This window comes from Solanum pennellii, chromosome 5, assembly GCF_001406875.1.
Source record: "Solanum pennellii chromosome 5, SPENNV200".
Taxonomy (NCBI): Eukaryota; Viridiplantae; Streptophyta; class Magnoliopsida; order Solanales; family Solanaceae; genus Solanum; species Solanum pennellii.
In genome coordinates, this window is record NC_028641.1 from 9,767,950 (window position 1) to 9,783,914 (window position 15,965).

The 15,965-nt window shown below is 33.1% G+C and overlaps 1 protein-coding gene and 3 pseudogenes across 1 annotated transcript; all 4 read left to right on the forward strand.

The window, feature by feature from the left end:
• Positions 1-5,577: 5,577 nt before the first annotated feature.
• LOC114077135 lies at positions 5,578-7,628 on the forward strand (annotated as a pseudogene).
• Positions 7,629-8,973: 1,345 nt separating this feature from the next.
• LOC107019284 lies at positions 8,974-10,116 on the forward strand (annotated as a pseudogene).
• Positions 10,033-14,349, forward strand: LOC107019285 (annotated as a pseudogene).
• Positions 14,350-14,534: 185 nt separating this feature from the next.
• Positions 14,535-15,171, forward strand: LOC107019286. Its single transcript, XM_015219825.1, has 2 exons — positions 14,535-14,884; positions 14,967-15,171. The coding sequence occupies exons 1-2, from the start codon at positions 14,535-14,537 to the stop codon at positions 15,169-15,171; spliced, it is 555 nt and encodes a 184-aa protein (XP_015075311.1).
• Positions 15,172-15,965: the final 794 nt, after the last annotated feature.

A 15,965-nucleotide genomic window follows, 5' to 3' on the forward strand; every position in this document is an offset into this window, starting at 1 on the left:
ACCTTCAAACTAAAGTGTAAGCAGCCATTGATGAAGCTGCCAACTTCCCTGTAAACTTCCCTGAACGAGAGAGTGAGAACAAAGACTAACAATACAAGACTTTGTGATTGAAATGTGAAAGTTTTGATTACCTTCATTCATCATTCATGAGGTGCATATATACATGTGATTAGTGAATCAAACAAGTGGAAAAGTAGATAACTAACTAACTAACTAGTTTGTTATATAACTAACTATCACAACAAACAACTATAAAATGGAAATACAACCAACTAACTAACTTGAAACTAGTAATGTACACTATTTAATTATGAGTTGTTAATACCCCTCCTCAAGTTGGAGGTGAGGCTTTCACAGCCAACTTGTGTAAAATAGCTGAATGTTTGATGCCAGTGAGGGCCTTGGTAAGTATGTCTGCAAGCTGATTGGAAGTAGACACATGATGCAAAGAGATTAACCCCTCCTGAAGTTTATCACGTACAAAGTGACAATCCACCTCAATGTGTTTAGTTCTCTCATGAAACACAGGATTTCGAGCAATGTGGATGGCAGATTGACTGTCACAATGAACACTAATAGGAGAGGAAATAGAAACAGTCAACTCATTAAGTAATCTGTGAATCCAAGTTAGTTCTCCCACAACTTTTCTGAGTGATCTATACTCTGCTTCTGCTGATGACAAGGAGACTGTCTCTTGTTTCTTAGACTTCCAGCTAATAGGACTGTTCCCAAGTAGCACTAAATAGCCACTGACTGACCTCCTTGAGTCTGGACATGATGCCCAATCTGAATCACAAAAAGCTTGAACTGTGCAGTCAGGGTCCTTAGACAACTGCACTCCCAAGGTAGTATCTTGTTTGAGGTATCTAAGTAGATGATAAGCTGCTTGTAAATGTGGAACTCGTGGATCCTGCATGAATTGGCTTAAGTGTTGAACACTAAAAGCTATGTCCAATCTTGTATTAGTTAAGAAGTTCAGCTTGCCTATCAACTTTCTATAGAAAGTAGGATCAGACAAAGGAGTTCCTTCCTTGGCTTTCAACTTAACAGTAGGATCTAAAGGAGAAGACAAAGGTGTATAATTGAAACAATCATATTCTTTGAGTAAGTCTAAAGTGAACTTCCTTTGAGAAATAAGTACTCCATCTGCTGTATCAAGTATCTCCAGGCCAAGAAAATAATGAAGCCTTCCAAGATCTTTGATTTTAAAGGTGTTATCCAGATATGTTTTCAGATGTGTAATCTCAGTTGTGTCTGTGCCTGTTAGAATAACATCATCCACATACACTGCAACAAATACTGCTAAGGAACCTTTCTTTCTGTAAAATAGAGAGTGATCAAATTGTGAATGAGAGTAACCTCTGGATGATAAAGCCTCAGTTAGCTTAGAGTACCACTGCCTACTTGCTTGTTTAAGACCATAAAGTGACTTCTTCAATTTACAAACCAGTCCTGAATCAGGTACCTCAAGTCCTGGAGGTAGTTTCATGTAAACCTCTTCATGAAGATCTCCATGAAGAAATGCATTATTTACATCAAGTTGAAACATGTTCCAACCTTTCTTCACTGCACATGCTATCAATGTTCTTACTGTAGTCATCTTAACCACAGGTGAATAAGTCTCACTGTAGTCAATTCCAGCCTGCTGTGTATACCCTTTCACAACTAGTCGTGCCTTGAATCTTTCTATGCTTCCATCTGCTTTGTGTTTTACTTTATATACCCACCTACATCCAACTGCTTGTTTGTTGGGTGGTAAAGTAACAAGATCCCAAGTATCATTAGCATACAGTGCTTCAAATTCTTGTGTCATAGCCTTTTGCCATGCAGGATTTAGTGATGCCTCCTCATATGATGATGGCTCACTATCATGACAAATATTTTCAACAAGTGACTGACTATTAAATGCAATGACTTCAGGAGATATATGATGATGTTTGGTAAACAATGCAGCAAGTGATAGGTTGTCATTGAGAGTGGTGTTGGATGTGTTAGAGTTGACTGATTTTAATCTTGGGATATTGACAACATAATCTTTTAAATGTGATGGTATTTTGTTTTCCCTATGAGATCTTCTTTGTACTATTGTGGAAGTATTATGTTGAGAAGGAGTTGAAGAAGTAATAGAAGTAGTGGAAGGTATATCAGAATTTTGAGTAATGTGAGTAGGTAGATGAGAAGGAGTTGTATCAGTCACATTGTCATAATCATTTACACAGTTCTTGTATGAATCTAAAACAGTATAATCTGGAGAAGAAAAAGACTTCAAAACAGAAGGAAAGGAAGAACTTTCAGTTGACAAGGTAAAAGGAAAGACATGTTCATGGAAAATTACATCCCTGGAGATATGTATCTTCTTTGTAGCTAGATTCATTACCTTGTAGCCTTTAGTTCCAAAAACATATCCTAAGAAAATATGTGGAGTGGTCCTTGGCTCAAACTTATCTCTAAGTACCTTTGGGACAGTAGGGTAACAAAGACAACCAAAAGATCTAAGCTGACTATAGTTTGGTTTCTTATTGTATAATACCTCATATGGACACTTGTTTTTCAAGTAACTTGATGGTAGTCTGTTAATAATATGTGTAGCTGTTAGAACACACTCTCCCCAGTACCCTATAGGTAGTTTAGATTGAAATAAAAGAGCTCTAGCTGTTTCCAGTAAATACTTATGTTTTCTTTCTACTATACTGTTTTGTTGAGGTGTATATGGACAGGTCTTCTGGTGAACTATCCCTTTGGATATAAGAAACTGGTGTGTTTCATTATTAGCAAATTCTAGTCCATTATCTGTTCTAATGCTTTTAAGGGTGGTATTAAACTGATTTTCTATCATAACTATAAAATTTTTCAAAACTTGTAGTGCATTGCTCTTAGTACTTAAAAGATGTGTCCAAGTTGTTCTGCTGTAATCATCTACCAAAGTAATGAAATATTTGTAGTTGTCATAAGTGGATACATGATAAGGTCCCCATAAGTCAATATGTAGCAGCTCAAAAATAGACTTGGTTTGGCTTGTGCTATGACTAAAAGGTAGCCTTTGTTGTCTTGACATTGGACAAATATTGCAGCAGAAAGGTTGTTTGGGAGAGAAATTGACTGGTAATCCAGTGATACTTTTCATCTTAACAAAAGGTACATGGCCAAGTCTGTTGTGCCACAACAAATCTACATTATCTCCAGAGTTGTGATCAGCCATGACATTCATATTACTAAAAGAAGATTTACACTTGAGAGGAACAGAATTAGAAGCTAACACTTTGTATTGGTCAGGAGAATAGGAACTGGAATTACATGTTTCACCTCTAATGGAACTAGAAAGACTATCATTGGGAAAACAACAGCATATTTGACATGTATTGACTTTATCAGATGTCTTCAAGCACTTTGTGCATAAGAAGTAAAGTCCATCTCTACAATTACCAAGAACCTGTGGCCTCTTCACTAAAGGGGCCTGCAATAGACATAATGCATTAGTGAACATGACTATGCATTTCATTGTATTAGTTAGTGAATGAACTGAAACTAGATTATACTTAAAAGAAGGCACATATAAGACTTGATGTAAAGTAATACTAGATGTGACTGGTACATCTCCAAACTCTGTTACTTTGACTTTGTATCCATTTGGAAGAGAAACTAGTATAGGAATAGGCAGAGTTTTGATATTGATTAAAGAGTTTTTACTAAAAGTTATGTGGTTTGATGCTCCTGAGTCAATGATCCATAGATTTGCACTTGATTCAAAACATTTGCATGATAGGTTGTCAAAAACAGTAGAGGAAGAGCAAACCACAATACCTGCAAAGTTCATTGATCCAGCAGCCACACCAGAAGCATTATTATTGGCACCAGTATCTTCTCCCACATTCTCATTTTTGAAATGTTGCAGTAGATTCATTATCTGTCCATATTGTTCCTTTGTGAAGTTAATATTCTTTAAAACATCACCTTGGAATTGTGATTGTTCTTCTCCATTAGCAGGTACCATATCACCTACAGAACCATGTACATTTGCTACCACTCTCCTTCCTTTGTAATTTGAGCCTTGTTGTCTAAAGCCCTGACCACCATTGTAACTTCCTGGTCTGTTATTGTTTTGAGGATACCCATGCAGCTTATAACACTTATCCTTGATGTGTCCAGATCTTTTACAATAGTCACACACTATGACACTCCTGTTGCTGTTGTTACTTGGATAGTAATTTCCTCCTGAACTACTGTTGGCATCACCAAGATTTCCATAATTGTTTCCTTGAAAATTTGTTCTAAAAGATCTTCCTCCATGACCTTTGTTATCAACAGCTTTAACATTCAAAGACACAGATTCTGTAGGCATTCTACCAACAGGCTTGAACTCTCTTTGTTTTTCCTCTTGGATTAACAATGAGAAAGCTTGGCCCATAGAAGGTAGAGGATTCATCATGAGAATATTTCCTCTTATCACTGTGTACACTTCATTCAACCCCATAAGGAAATGAATCAGGCGCCTATCTTGCTCAGCCTTGAATATACTATCCTTTGCACCACACATACAGACACAACTGCAGTGATTCTTCACATTCAAAGTATTCAACTCTTCCCATAACTTCTTCATTCTTGTGTAATAGACAGTAATGTCCAAAACTCCTTGTGTGAGATCATTGATCTCCTTTTGAATTTGATACAATTTCGCTCCATTGGTTTGATCATACCTATCTTCCAACTCCTTCCACAACTCAGCAGAATTGCTTACATACTCCACACTGTCTGAAACTTCTTTGGTTAAAGAGTTCAGAATCCAAGATGTCACCATATCATCACACCTCTGCCATTGACGTAATTGAGGTGAATTGGTGCTTGGTTTCTCACAACTTCCATCAATGAAACATAACTTGTTCTTCACTGACAATGCTCTCATAACACCCCTTCTCCAAGTCCTATATCCTGTTCCATCAAACTGGACAGGAACAAGTATCATTCCTGGATTGTCTGAAGGATGCACATACAAAATGCCATTGGCATCACTTCCAGATACAACAGATCCCTCAGATGCAGATGTGGATGTAGTAGTTTCGATAGCCATTACAACTATGACTATTATGAACTATTCGATCAGAAAAAGAGAAGAACAAAGATGAACTTTCAGAAAGAATTCAAGATGTATCAACACAGTGACTTCCTACTCTGTTATTGATCTAGAATCAATCAAAAATGAGTATCCAAAGAACGAGAAAAGAGCAATTAACCGTGTGCTCTGATACCATGTAAAAACCTTCAAACTAAAGTGTAAGCAGCCATTGATGAAGCTGCCAACTTCCCTGTAAACTTCCCTGAACGAGAGAGTGAGAACAAAGACTAACAATACAAGACTTTGTGATTGAAATGTGAAAGTTTTGATTACCTTCATTCATCATTCATGAGGTGCATATATACATGTGATTAGTGAATCAAACAAGTGGAAAAGTAGATAACTAACTAACTAACTAGTTTGTTATATAACTAACTATCACAACAAACAACTATAAAATGGAAATACAACCAACTAACTAACTTGAAACTAGTAATGTACACTATTTAATTATGAGTTGTTAATAGATGGCATCAAACAAATTTTTCACTGCTATCATAGTTGCTGCTATCAAAAGTAATTCTTGTTGATCAAATTATAATGACGATAACAACTATCAAAGAAAAACGCAACAGATTTCCTCTAAAAGTGCAAAAAGTCTTAAACAAATAGAGGATGCAAAATCTTTCTAATATACCAAAATGTCAAGATCAATAACCAGCAAAGCATTAACTAATCGTTTCATACAAGGGAGGGATGTGAACTAACCTACACCAATTTCAACCTCTAGGGAGGGTCGCATTCTTTCTTCTAGATTTCTTGATGATCATATCTGTGGAGATGTTCTTTGGAGAGGGGCATTTGATATTTGTTCTGCCTATAGATGTCCTTGACTTGGGTTAGGTCATTGTCCTGGCTCTAATGGTATTTCAACTACTCTTATTGGTTATATTTATGGTTGAGACGTAGTTCATAAACTTTCGTGTTCTCAAAAATTACCTGATCCACTTCCTACACCATCTCTTCCACTTTTACCTTGTCCTCGTCCTCTGCCATTTCCATTCATTTTCTGCAACATTAGATAAAAAAGGAGAAGTATCAGAATCAGAAATTAAAAATGATTATATCTACCTGCCAAAGAAAATATCAAGTCATAAAGCAAAGCATAATATCAATCAAATAAAAAATGTTGGGACATTTCTGACAACTGTTGTTTCATTGATAGAAATGTAAACTACTGATTTCACTTAAAACACTAGTCTAATTATAAAGTTAAAGTTATATGTGTCGTGAATTAATTTCTTTTCTAAGAACCACAATACTAACAAGTTAGAGTTAGATCAAAGAATGAACGTCAGTTCATGTAATCTCAGAACAAAAATCAAATGCTAATTATGGATCAAATCCAACTATTGTGCTCTTATTTGAACCACCGTTGCTCAACTTTGTAGCAGAGTATAAAATGTATTGAAGCTAGAAAGTATTGCCAAAATCAGGGGTCCATGTGAATGGCATTGTTTACTGGATGACAACTGGTAATATTCTTGATTTTGATCTAACCAAAGGAGACGTCACCGCTCCTTCAAGGCTACGACACTCATGGCTTCTTGGGGGTTTTAGTTGAAAGCTTTCTAAGGTTGATGTCACTGGTAATATAATAAGGTTAAACATTTTGGTTAATGCCCACTAAAATACAATGCAAATGGGAAGCCAAATCAGAATATGGTCAGAGAAACAGAGAGTAAAATTGTCGGGGATGTAGCAAGGAGCTAAAATTTTTTACATGTTGAGATTGATATAATGGAGGTGAATTGTGCATAAAGAATGTCCCATAAGATTTCAAGTCTTGTGCAAGAAGATTGCTGAGCAGTGAAGCTTGCATTTATTATCGATGCTTTCCGTATGTAAACAACCTAGTATATCTCTAATATGCCGAAGTACTTTGTTTGGAGCTGCATTCAGCATACTGGAGAAAACAAGCCTCTTCTTTTAAGATGGTTGCTTGTACTGAGAAATTTTTTATAGTATTGTTTGTATTGTACTAACTGTCTCTTAGAACCAACACTGGCATTTCTATATTGCATTAGTTTTTCTTGAATTTGGTACTCATTTTCCTCAGCTTCTATCTAATCAGAAGATCTTAGTAAAAAAAAAAAATACTTGTTGTCCCTATTCTTCCTGGTCTTATCCAACACATTTCATGATCTACTATATGCAACAAGTGTTCGTGTAGTTTCAAGAGAGTGAAAAATCCATGAAGATGAAGAAAGGCTGCAAAATCAATTATTAATCGAACAATGTGAATTAACATTCCGGGAACAAATTTGTAGAGTTTTGTACCTTCCCCAATTGTATTCTTCCATTGTTTCTTTTCACACATTAGCATTAGATAACTTGTTGTTAATGTGACTTCTCAAGTACATACATAATGATGTTCTAGACTTTGGATACTAGTGTTACGTTTAATATTAATTGGTACATTTCCTATCTCCAAGAAAATTTCCACATACTACAATTACTATTTTGTGTCGATCAACAAAATGGACAGAGAAAAAGAGTATAAGATATTCTTTTCTTCTTGAAAAATATGAGCAGAACTTCTATAGTACATGGTTATACAACATTAGACAATCATTGTACATATTAGAAGAAAAAACGTGCATGTTAAACAAATTAAATTCTTCAATAAATTACTTATAACTAAATACATCAAATTCAATAGAATACATTTTCAATACAAAAAATCCAAGTAAATCTAATCTAAAAAGAATTTTCTCTACATTAATATGATCACACAGTGGAAATTGAGAATCGATAAAATACGGAAAACAAACATAGGATAAAACATGAGTGGTACCTTACAAGCCTTTGAACAACTTCAAAACATCGAAAACATCAAAAGCTGGCAGTGATTATCAAACTTCTAACCTTTCTTCTTAAAACCTTCAAACAACTTCCGATATCTATAGATTTTCGAGAATCTTTTGCCTTAAACCTTCAAACCGCTTCTAACTTCTACTGATTTATGAACGGATGAAAGAAAAAGAGGCAAAATATGAAGAAAAAAAAGACAATTTCAAAGGAAATTGAGCACATATATACCGAAAAATTTTATGATGGTAGAGGTCCAACCAACCAAAGTTGAGTGAGTCTCCATCCATTTTTTGACACATGAATTGTGGGTCAATATGTGTACTTTGCAAATAAAGTCAAATGAAACAAAATAAAAATAATTAAAATAAACATTTATATAGTACAATAAAAATGGAGGGAAAGAAAGTACTACTTTCCCTCCTTAAATTATGATCTTTGCCTACAAAATAAGTAAAAGCCCCAAGATAAAAATACACCATTGTTACTCTAAAATAAAACTACACCATCTATGATCTTTTATTCTCGTTCAAATTTTGTTCAAGTAAGGTTACAAAATATACATATCTATGAACCATTTCTTTTACTATTTTTGCTCTCAATATTCTTTTATTTGTCCAATGATATTACATTTTTTTACTAAAGCTTTAAATAGAATGAAAAGTTATTTATTGATAATCCTCATTATACATATAGATAAACATATTTTATACATATCTTGAAAATAGAATATTGCATTATCTTGTTCAAAATGCTCAAGATTGTGTGACACAATTATCTATGTAAATTTTTGTGCATCATTCATTGTTGTCATAAATGATCTTCATGCTTGGTAGAAAGTTCCTGCCATATAAGGTATTAGTATTAGTAATTTCAAGAAATTTTGCATTCAAATTTAATGGTGATCACATAATATTAAATTAAATTTGAAATGTATAGTAAAATAAAAGACATGTTTTAATATTTTTATGTGCTAAGGTAGTATTTGAAAAATATAATTTCTTAATAATATAATTTGTTTCTTGTGCAGATTTTGCTTTAAATTTTAAAAAATGGAGGACATATATATTGATAAAGGGTCTTCTCTTCAAGAAGGTAATACACTTTATTTATATGATATTTTCTTAATTTGAGTGTGAAGGTTCTCTATTAAGTAAATGTTTATATTTTTATCTATTTCTTAAGTTTTGATACTCAAAAAATAAAATTATTATTGTAGATTCCAATGTTAACGACAAAGAATATTCTACAAAAGCAAATAATGTTTATAGCATAAACAAGAACTTTGCTTTTGAGATTGGTATGAAATTTAATTCTTAAGAAGAATCTTACAACGCATATAATTCATATGCTCTAGCCAAAGGTTTTGGTGTTCGAAAAAGTGCAAAGACTTGCAACATAAATAAAGAAGTAACTAGACGGTTATTTCTTTGTGCTTGTGAAGAAAAATCTGATAAGCTTTCCCTTTTTCAAGAAAGGAAATGACAGAGAGTAGAATATAGATGTGGTTGTATGGCTCGTATAAAATTCAAAATTTCAAATGGGATGTGAGAAGTATGTGAATTCAATGATGTGCATAGTCATCCAATGATAGAAGATAATTTGAAACATTTCATACAATCGGGTCGTAATCTTACAAGTGCTACTAAAAGTATTCTTGGTTCTATGGTGGATGTCGGTATTCGAACAAAAAAAGTGGTTAGGTACCTTCATAACGAAGCTGGTGGAATTGAAAATGCGGGATTTATTAAACAAGATGCTCATAACTTTATACAAGCACATAAGAGGAATATGATAAGTGGTAAAGATGCTCAAACCATGATAAATCATTTTATGCATTTACAATCAGAGGATTCAAACTTTTTTTATTCTTTTCAAGTTGATTAAGATGGCAGATTGTGTAATTTCTTTTGGAGAGATAGTATATCTAAATTGCACTACGAGTGTTTTGGAGATGTGGGCACTACTTATCGTACAAATAAATATGACATGATTTGTGCTCCATTTGTTGGTGTGAATAACCACTGGAAAAATACTTTCTTTGGATGTGCCTTTTATGCAATGAAACAAGTGGTTCTTTTGTTTGGCTTTTTCAAACATTCCTGAAAGCAATGGGAGGGAAAACACCAAAAACAATCTTTAGTGATCAAGCTCCTGCCATAGCTTTTGCTATTAAGGAAGTTTTTCCTGGAACATGTCATAGATTGTGTGAATGGCACATTGATAAAAATGCTCAAAAAAATATACCGCAACTTTATTTTAAATCAGGATTTCGATACTGCTTTGATACTCTCTTGTGGAGGTGCAATTCAGAATCATAATTTGAGTTAATATGGAAAAAAATGATAGATGATTGGGATTGTGCAAGTAATACTTGGCTTCAAAAGTTGTATGATCTGAGAAAAAATGGTGTCCTGTATTTAGCCGTTCTACTTTCTCAGCAGATATCAAATCGACCCAAAGAAGTGAGAGCACAAATAGAGTCTTCACTGAAATGTCATGCAAGACAATGAGTATAACGGAGTTTGTAAATCATTATGAGCAATGGACAATTGAAACTCGTGACATTGAAGCTATAGAGGATTATAAATCTCGAGGTGATCCTAAAATTTTCTTTGAAGATTGTGGGATATTAAAGCATGCTGCTAGGGTGTATACCAGGAGAATTTACACAAGATTTCAACATGAATTTCTACAAAGGACGACCAAAAGAGTAATCAATGTTGAAACTGAAGGGAGTCTAACAAAATATACAATTTTAACGGGTGAAAGTGAGAAAACTGAAATTGTTCAATTCAATGCTCTTGACAATTCTATTATTTGTAGTTGTCATATGTTGGAATCCATGGGTTGGTTATGTTGTCATGCACTTAAATTTTTGTTCTTTGACTTGAATTTTACTTCTATTCCGGAGAAATACATTTTGAAAAGATGGTCTAAGAATGGTAAGCATAACAAAGGATTTGCGGAGTACTCCAAAAAGAAGGGAACAACAAAATCTTCTATGGCAGTTCGTTTGAACGAGTTAATGAAAGAATCATTTACTGTCATGACTTTAGCTGCAAATGATATAGATTCGGAAGAAATTGCTAGAAGGTATTTATACCAAGCAAGAGTTGAGATTACTAAGCATCAAAGTGAACTGTATGGTGAAAATTGTGACAAAAACAGACACAAATTTGATTCATCCATTGATCCTTTAATTGGGGCCAAGTATCGAATTTTGGATCCAATTAAGAAAAAAGGAAAGGGAAATGGATATTCAAGAATAAAGTCAAAAGGTGAGAAAAAAAAAAGAAAATGACATCACAGGTGACATTCAAAAGCAAAACAGGATAAAAACATGAAAAAACAGTACATTTTGACATCCAATCAGTCTCAATGCAACAAATACAACATGAATCTATGGGATTAAGCTTTGAGGTTTGTTCTCTCTTTAATTAGTTAAATAATTTTTTCATTGTTTATTATTGCATTCATACATATACTAATCTTGATATGTTTTTTTTCTATATCAAATATGCAGTTACATGGAGATTCATCAAGCATTTTCCCCCAATTTTTGACTCAAAATCTGAATTCCAAATTTGGAGCTTGCATGCAGAGTCAACAATCAAACAAAGAGATATTTGAAGAAAATTCAATTTGATCTTTGGTGCAGATCTTAATTTTTGATATTTGAAGCATAAAAATCAATGCAACAAATATCTTTTTTTGTATTTTGAATTATAAGTAACATGCAAGCAAGAAGATCCATAGAGACCTATTGTCAAATATAATATATATGCAACCTTTAATTTAGTTGTGTTGATAGTATTAAAGAGTTCAAGAAATATGAAGAAAAATTCGTACCTGGAAAATGTATGTAGATACTTTTGATTTTTTTCTCCTTCAAAAATTCGAATGTAGATAATTCTTCATATTTTTTTTGTCCTTTGAAGAAGAGAAAAGAAACTTGTTCACCTTCTTTATTTTTTTTCAGCCCTTTTGAAGAAGTCAAAAGAAACCCAGAAGCTTCTTCATCTTCTCTTTCTTAGATATAAGTGAATATTTAAGTTAACATTTAATATTGTAGGCCCCTATTTACTTTTAACGTTTTGCCAGCTCCTTTCTAGAAGAGAAAATAAATACAAGAACCTTTTTCATCATCTCTCTCTTAGATATAAGTGCATATTTATTGCTTACTTTTAATTTTATTCCAGCTCCTTTGTAAAAGAGAAAATAAATCCAAGAACCTTTTTCATCTTCTCTCTCTAAAATATAAGTGCATATTTAATGCTGTCAACCCCACAATTTTCTTTTTTGTTTTTTTTTTCAACTTTTATATTAAGAAAGGTCCCACAATCCATGTGTAAAAAAATGGGTGGAGCCTCACCCAACTTTGGTTGGTTGGACCTCTACCACCATAAAATTTTTCCATATATACCTGATTAGGGTTTTGGATATAAGTAGCAATTTAACAAATTTGAGACAGAAAATTTGAAGAATTACTATGAGAAGTTGAGCGAGAAAATTTAAGTGAAAGGTTTCAAAGTCTCCTTTAGACTAAGAGCTCGTCAAATCCTTTTTAAAATATAATTAAGTAATTATGAGATCAAATTAACATTTTTAAAATTTTCTAATCTTTTATAAAATACAAAAAGGCACATTTTTATAATTCAAATAAAATCATTTAAAAGAAAAAATATTTTTATCTTCCTTCCTCTATTCTCTCTCTTTCTTCCTCCCTTAGGGAAAGGGAATTGGTCTTTTTCTTCCTTAGAAATTCAAAAATTCGTTGTTATTCTTCATCTGCAGTTGTTACTCTTCATCTCCAGTCCTCCGTTACTCTCTTATCTTTCTGAATTGTAATAGTGTTCGACTAAACTAGAAATGGGTAAGTTATTTTTTTGAAATATTTTACAATTTTCGAAATTTTTTTCTTGGATTAATGAACAATAAAAAAACGTTCTGTAGATGTAAAAATTGAATAATCGACTTAATGGTGTGTATTATTTATTATTTTTGAAAAAAAATCAGTCAACTCAAAAAATCCTTATTTTGAGGAAATGTATATGTATTGTTATCATTCAGTGAAAAGTCGTTTTTTGTTATTGTTGTTTTTCTTTTTATGTACATTTTGTTGATATGATTTTAGAAATTTACTGTTGTTCAGGCGTCCAAAATGTATTTCATTTGTTGAATATTTAGCGTATGTTGTAATATTTTAGTGATATGTTGGTGCATATTCAAACAGTTATCATATGTCGTAACATCTCACTTTATGTCAAAAAAATGGTCATCTTTTGCAACATAATATTCAAATGTTGCAATAATCAGTATATATGTGTCAACATATGATTCATCTGTTGCTACATAAGATTTATATGTTTCGACAAAAATTTTATGTTTTGCAACAGCAGGTACATGTGTGGAAACATAATGTTAATTTATGGCAACAGACTATCCATCTGTTGCAACATACTGCTATTATTATTTTATAATGAATTGTAAAATCTCAATGTTTTTTATTTACCTTGTAGATGAAATGATACAAGAAGCTTCATCCATGATAACAAATCAATCTTCTAACATGATATGCTCTTTTTGTCTATGCAAAGAATGTGAGCAGCAACATGATTATTTTATTAGTCGTGCTAAAAAAATTCACTGATATTTTAAGGAAATGTCTCATGATATTGATGTGCAAAGATCCAAGAAGACTTCATAGCCTTTGAAGTGTAAGAGGTTGAAAAAATCTATTTCTCGAACACTTTCTATAATTATTGAGAAGAAAGAAAAGGAAAAGAAGGAAAAGGAGGAGAAGGAGAAGGACGAGAAGGAGAAGGAGAAGAATGCAAAGGAGGAGAAGGAGAAGAAGACAAAAGAGGAGAAGGAGAGGGAGAAGAAGGCAAATGAGGAGAAGGAGAAAAAGAAGAAGGCAAAACAGGAGAAGGAGAAGGAGAAGAAGAAGAAGGCAAAGCAGAAGGAGAAGGAGAAGATGAAGTAGAAAGAAAAAGCGAAAGCGCAAAAAAAAGGGAAGAAAGTCGAAGTTTTCAGTTCTGATGTGAAGCGACAATATCCATTTGAAGGTTTTAACATTGACGGCGAGGGTCCAACTGAACTAATGTCATCCTTCTCGCAATGGATAAACGAGGGTCCTTTACAAGCATCATGTAAAAAAGTAAGTAAAGTAAGGTCGTTCAACTATTATTAGAATTTATTCTTGTTGTCCAATAAATAATTATTTATAATGATTACACAATTGTAGAGTAAACAAGGAGGATCACTACGTAGCCAATTGCTTAAAACTTGATTTTGACCAACTTAATTTAGTAGTTGCATTTCCAAGGAATAAGGACTGGTTCTACGTAATGTCTCAACCCAATAAGTGCTGGAATAATGAGGTAAATCCATGCCCACTTTTATATGTATTGTTTAGTACATGAATATATTCAATTAAATTGATACACTTGTTTGATGCATGTGTGCAGTATGTGGATGTCATATTTTACTATTTGCGTAAGAAGTCGAAGCAAAAGATTCAATCTAAATATCAATATACCACCACTAGTTTTTTTTCAAAACATACATTGACAATGTTAGTGAATATGAGGATATAATCGTTGGCATAATGAAAGGGTTTGGTATACCTTGTGGACTGCCCTGGCACTTGGCAGATGATGTTTATGTCCCTGTAAATAGTAATGGGAAATTTCATTGGGTCTTGACAGTCGTTGCATTGAAGGAACGGTGCATAAAAGTGTATGATTTCATGTCCTCACATAGGTCTAATAGAAAATTATTCTTTGAGATTCAAAAGATGGATACAATGTTGCCAAAGTACCTTGAGTTGTGTGGATTTTTTGAGCAAAATGAGCGAACCAACTGGTCAGTTCTTAAATGTTATCAAGGAAAGAACAAATCTCACCCATTCGAAGTCAGTCATGTTACTGGTATTGCCCAACAAGAAAGCAGTAGTCTGTAAGTATCACAATATTATTTTGTCTTACGACTATCGAAATGTGATGTTATTATATTTTTTGATTTATGATATACCAAGCAGAGATTGTGGAATTTTTGTTGCTGCATACGCTGAGTTTTTGAGTGATGAATTAGAAGTACCATCATGTGGAATTAGTGTTGACACCCTTCGCTTGAGATATGCTTCACTCCTATGGAATTATGGGATTGTAAAGGCTCAAAATGGTTATGTTAGTAACAATGAAGATCCAGAGATGCGTAGAACTAAAAAAAAAAAAAGAAGCTAAGATTGATGAAAATATTGTGTTTACAACCATTTATTAGATAGGTGGTTATGTATATCATATAATTGTAAATTACCTTTTTGTTGATAAGTTGTATAAAACAATTGGTGAAGTGCTAATTAAAATGTTTTATGATTATTTCGATTTTGTTTAAACAAATGTCAATTATGATTGAAAGGATCAAATGTGTTGTCTGTGACAACATATGTAATTCCTGTTGTAATAAACACGATAAAATTATATGTGGCAACAGATCGTATATATGTAGCAACAGATAGTATATATGTGGCAACATATGTCACAGTTTGAATTGTCATGATTAAAAAAAAATTTAAACGGCTTTAATTTTCATTTTCCTTCTCTCCTCTCTCTCCTCTCTCCTCTCTTCTATAAATGTCATTTCGTATTCCAAGATTTATTTATTTATACTAAGTAATTTCAGTTTTCTTCTCTACTTTGCTAGTATTCTTCTCTTCTTCTCTTAGTCCTTCCTTCACAGATCATCTTCTACAGCAAGGCGGTGTTGTCCTCATAATTTCTACTTTATCGTTGATGTATATCTTCTCAGGTAACATTTAATTAGGGTTTGAAATACATGTGCTTTTATCTGCTTATTGCCCTGTTTTGACTTGTGGTTGTAGCTCATGTGTGGCTTTCAAATATTTTATTTTTGTGGTTGCAGATAAAAATATAATGGCTCCTGTCAAAAGAAAACTTGATATTGATACATCTAACCAAACAAAGATCCAGAAAAAGGCTAGGTCTAAAATTGCTAGGAAGAGGAACGAAAAATACTA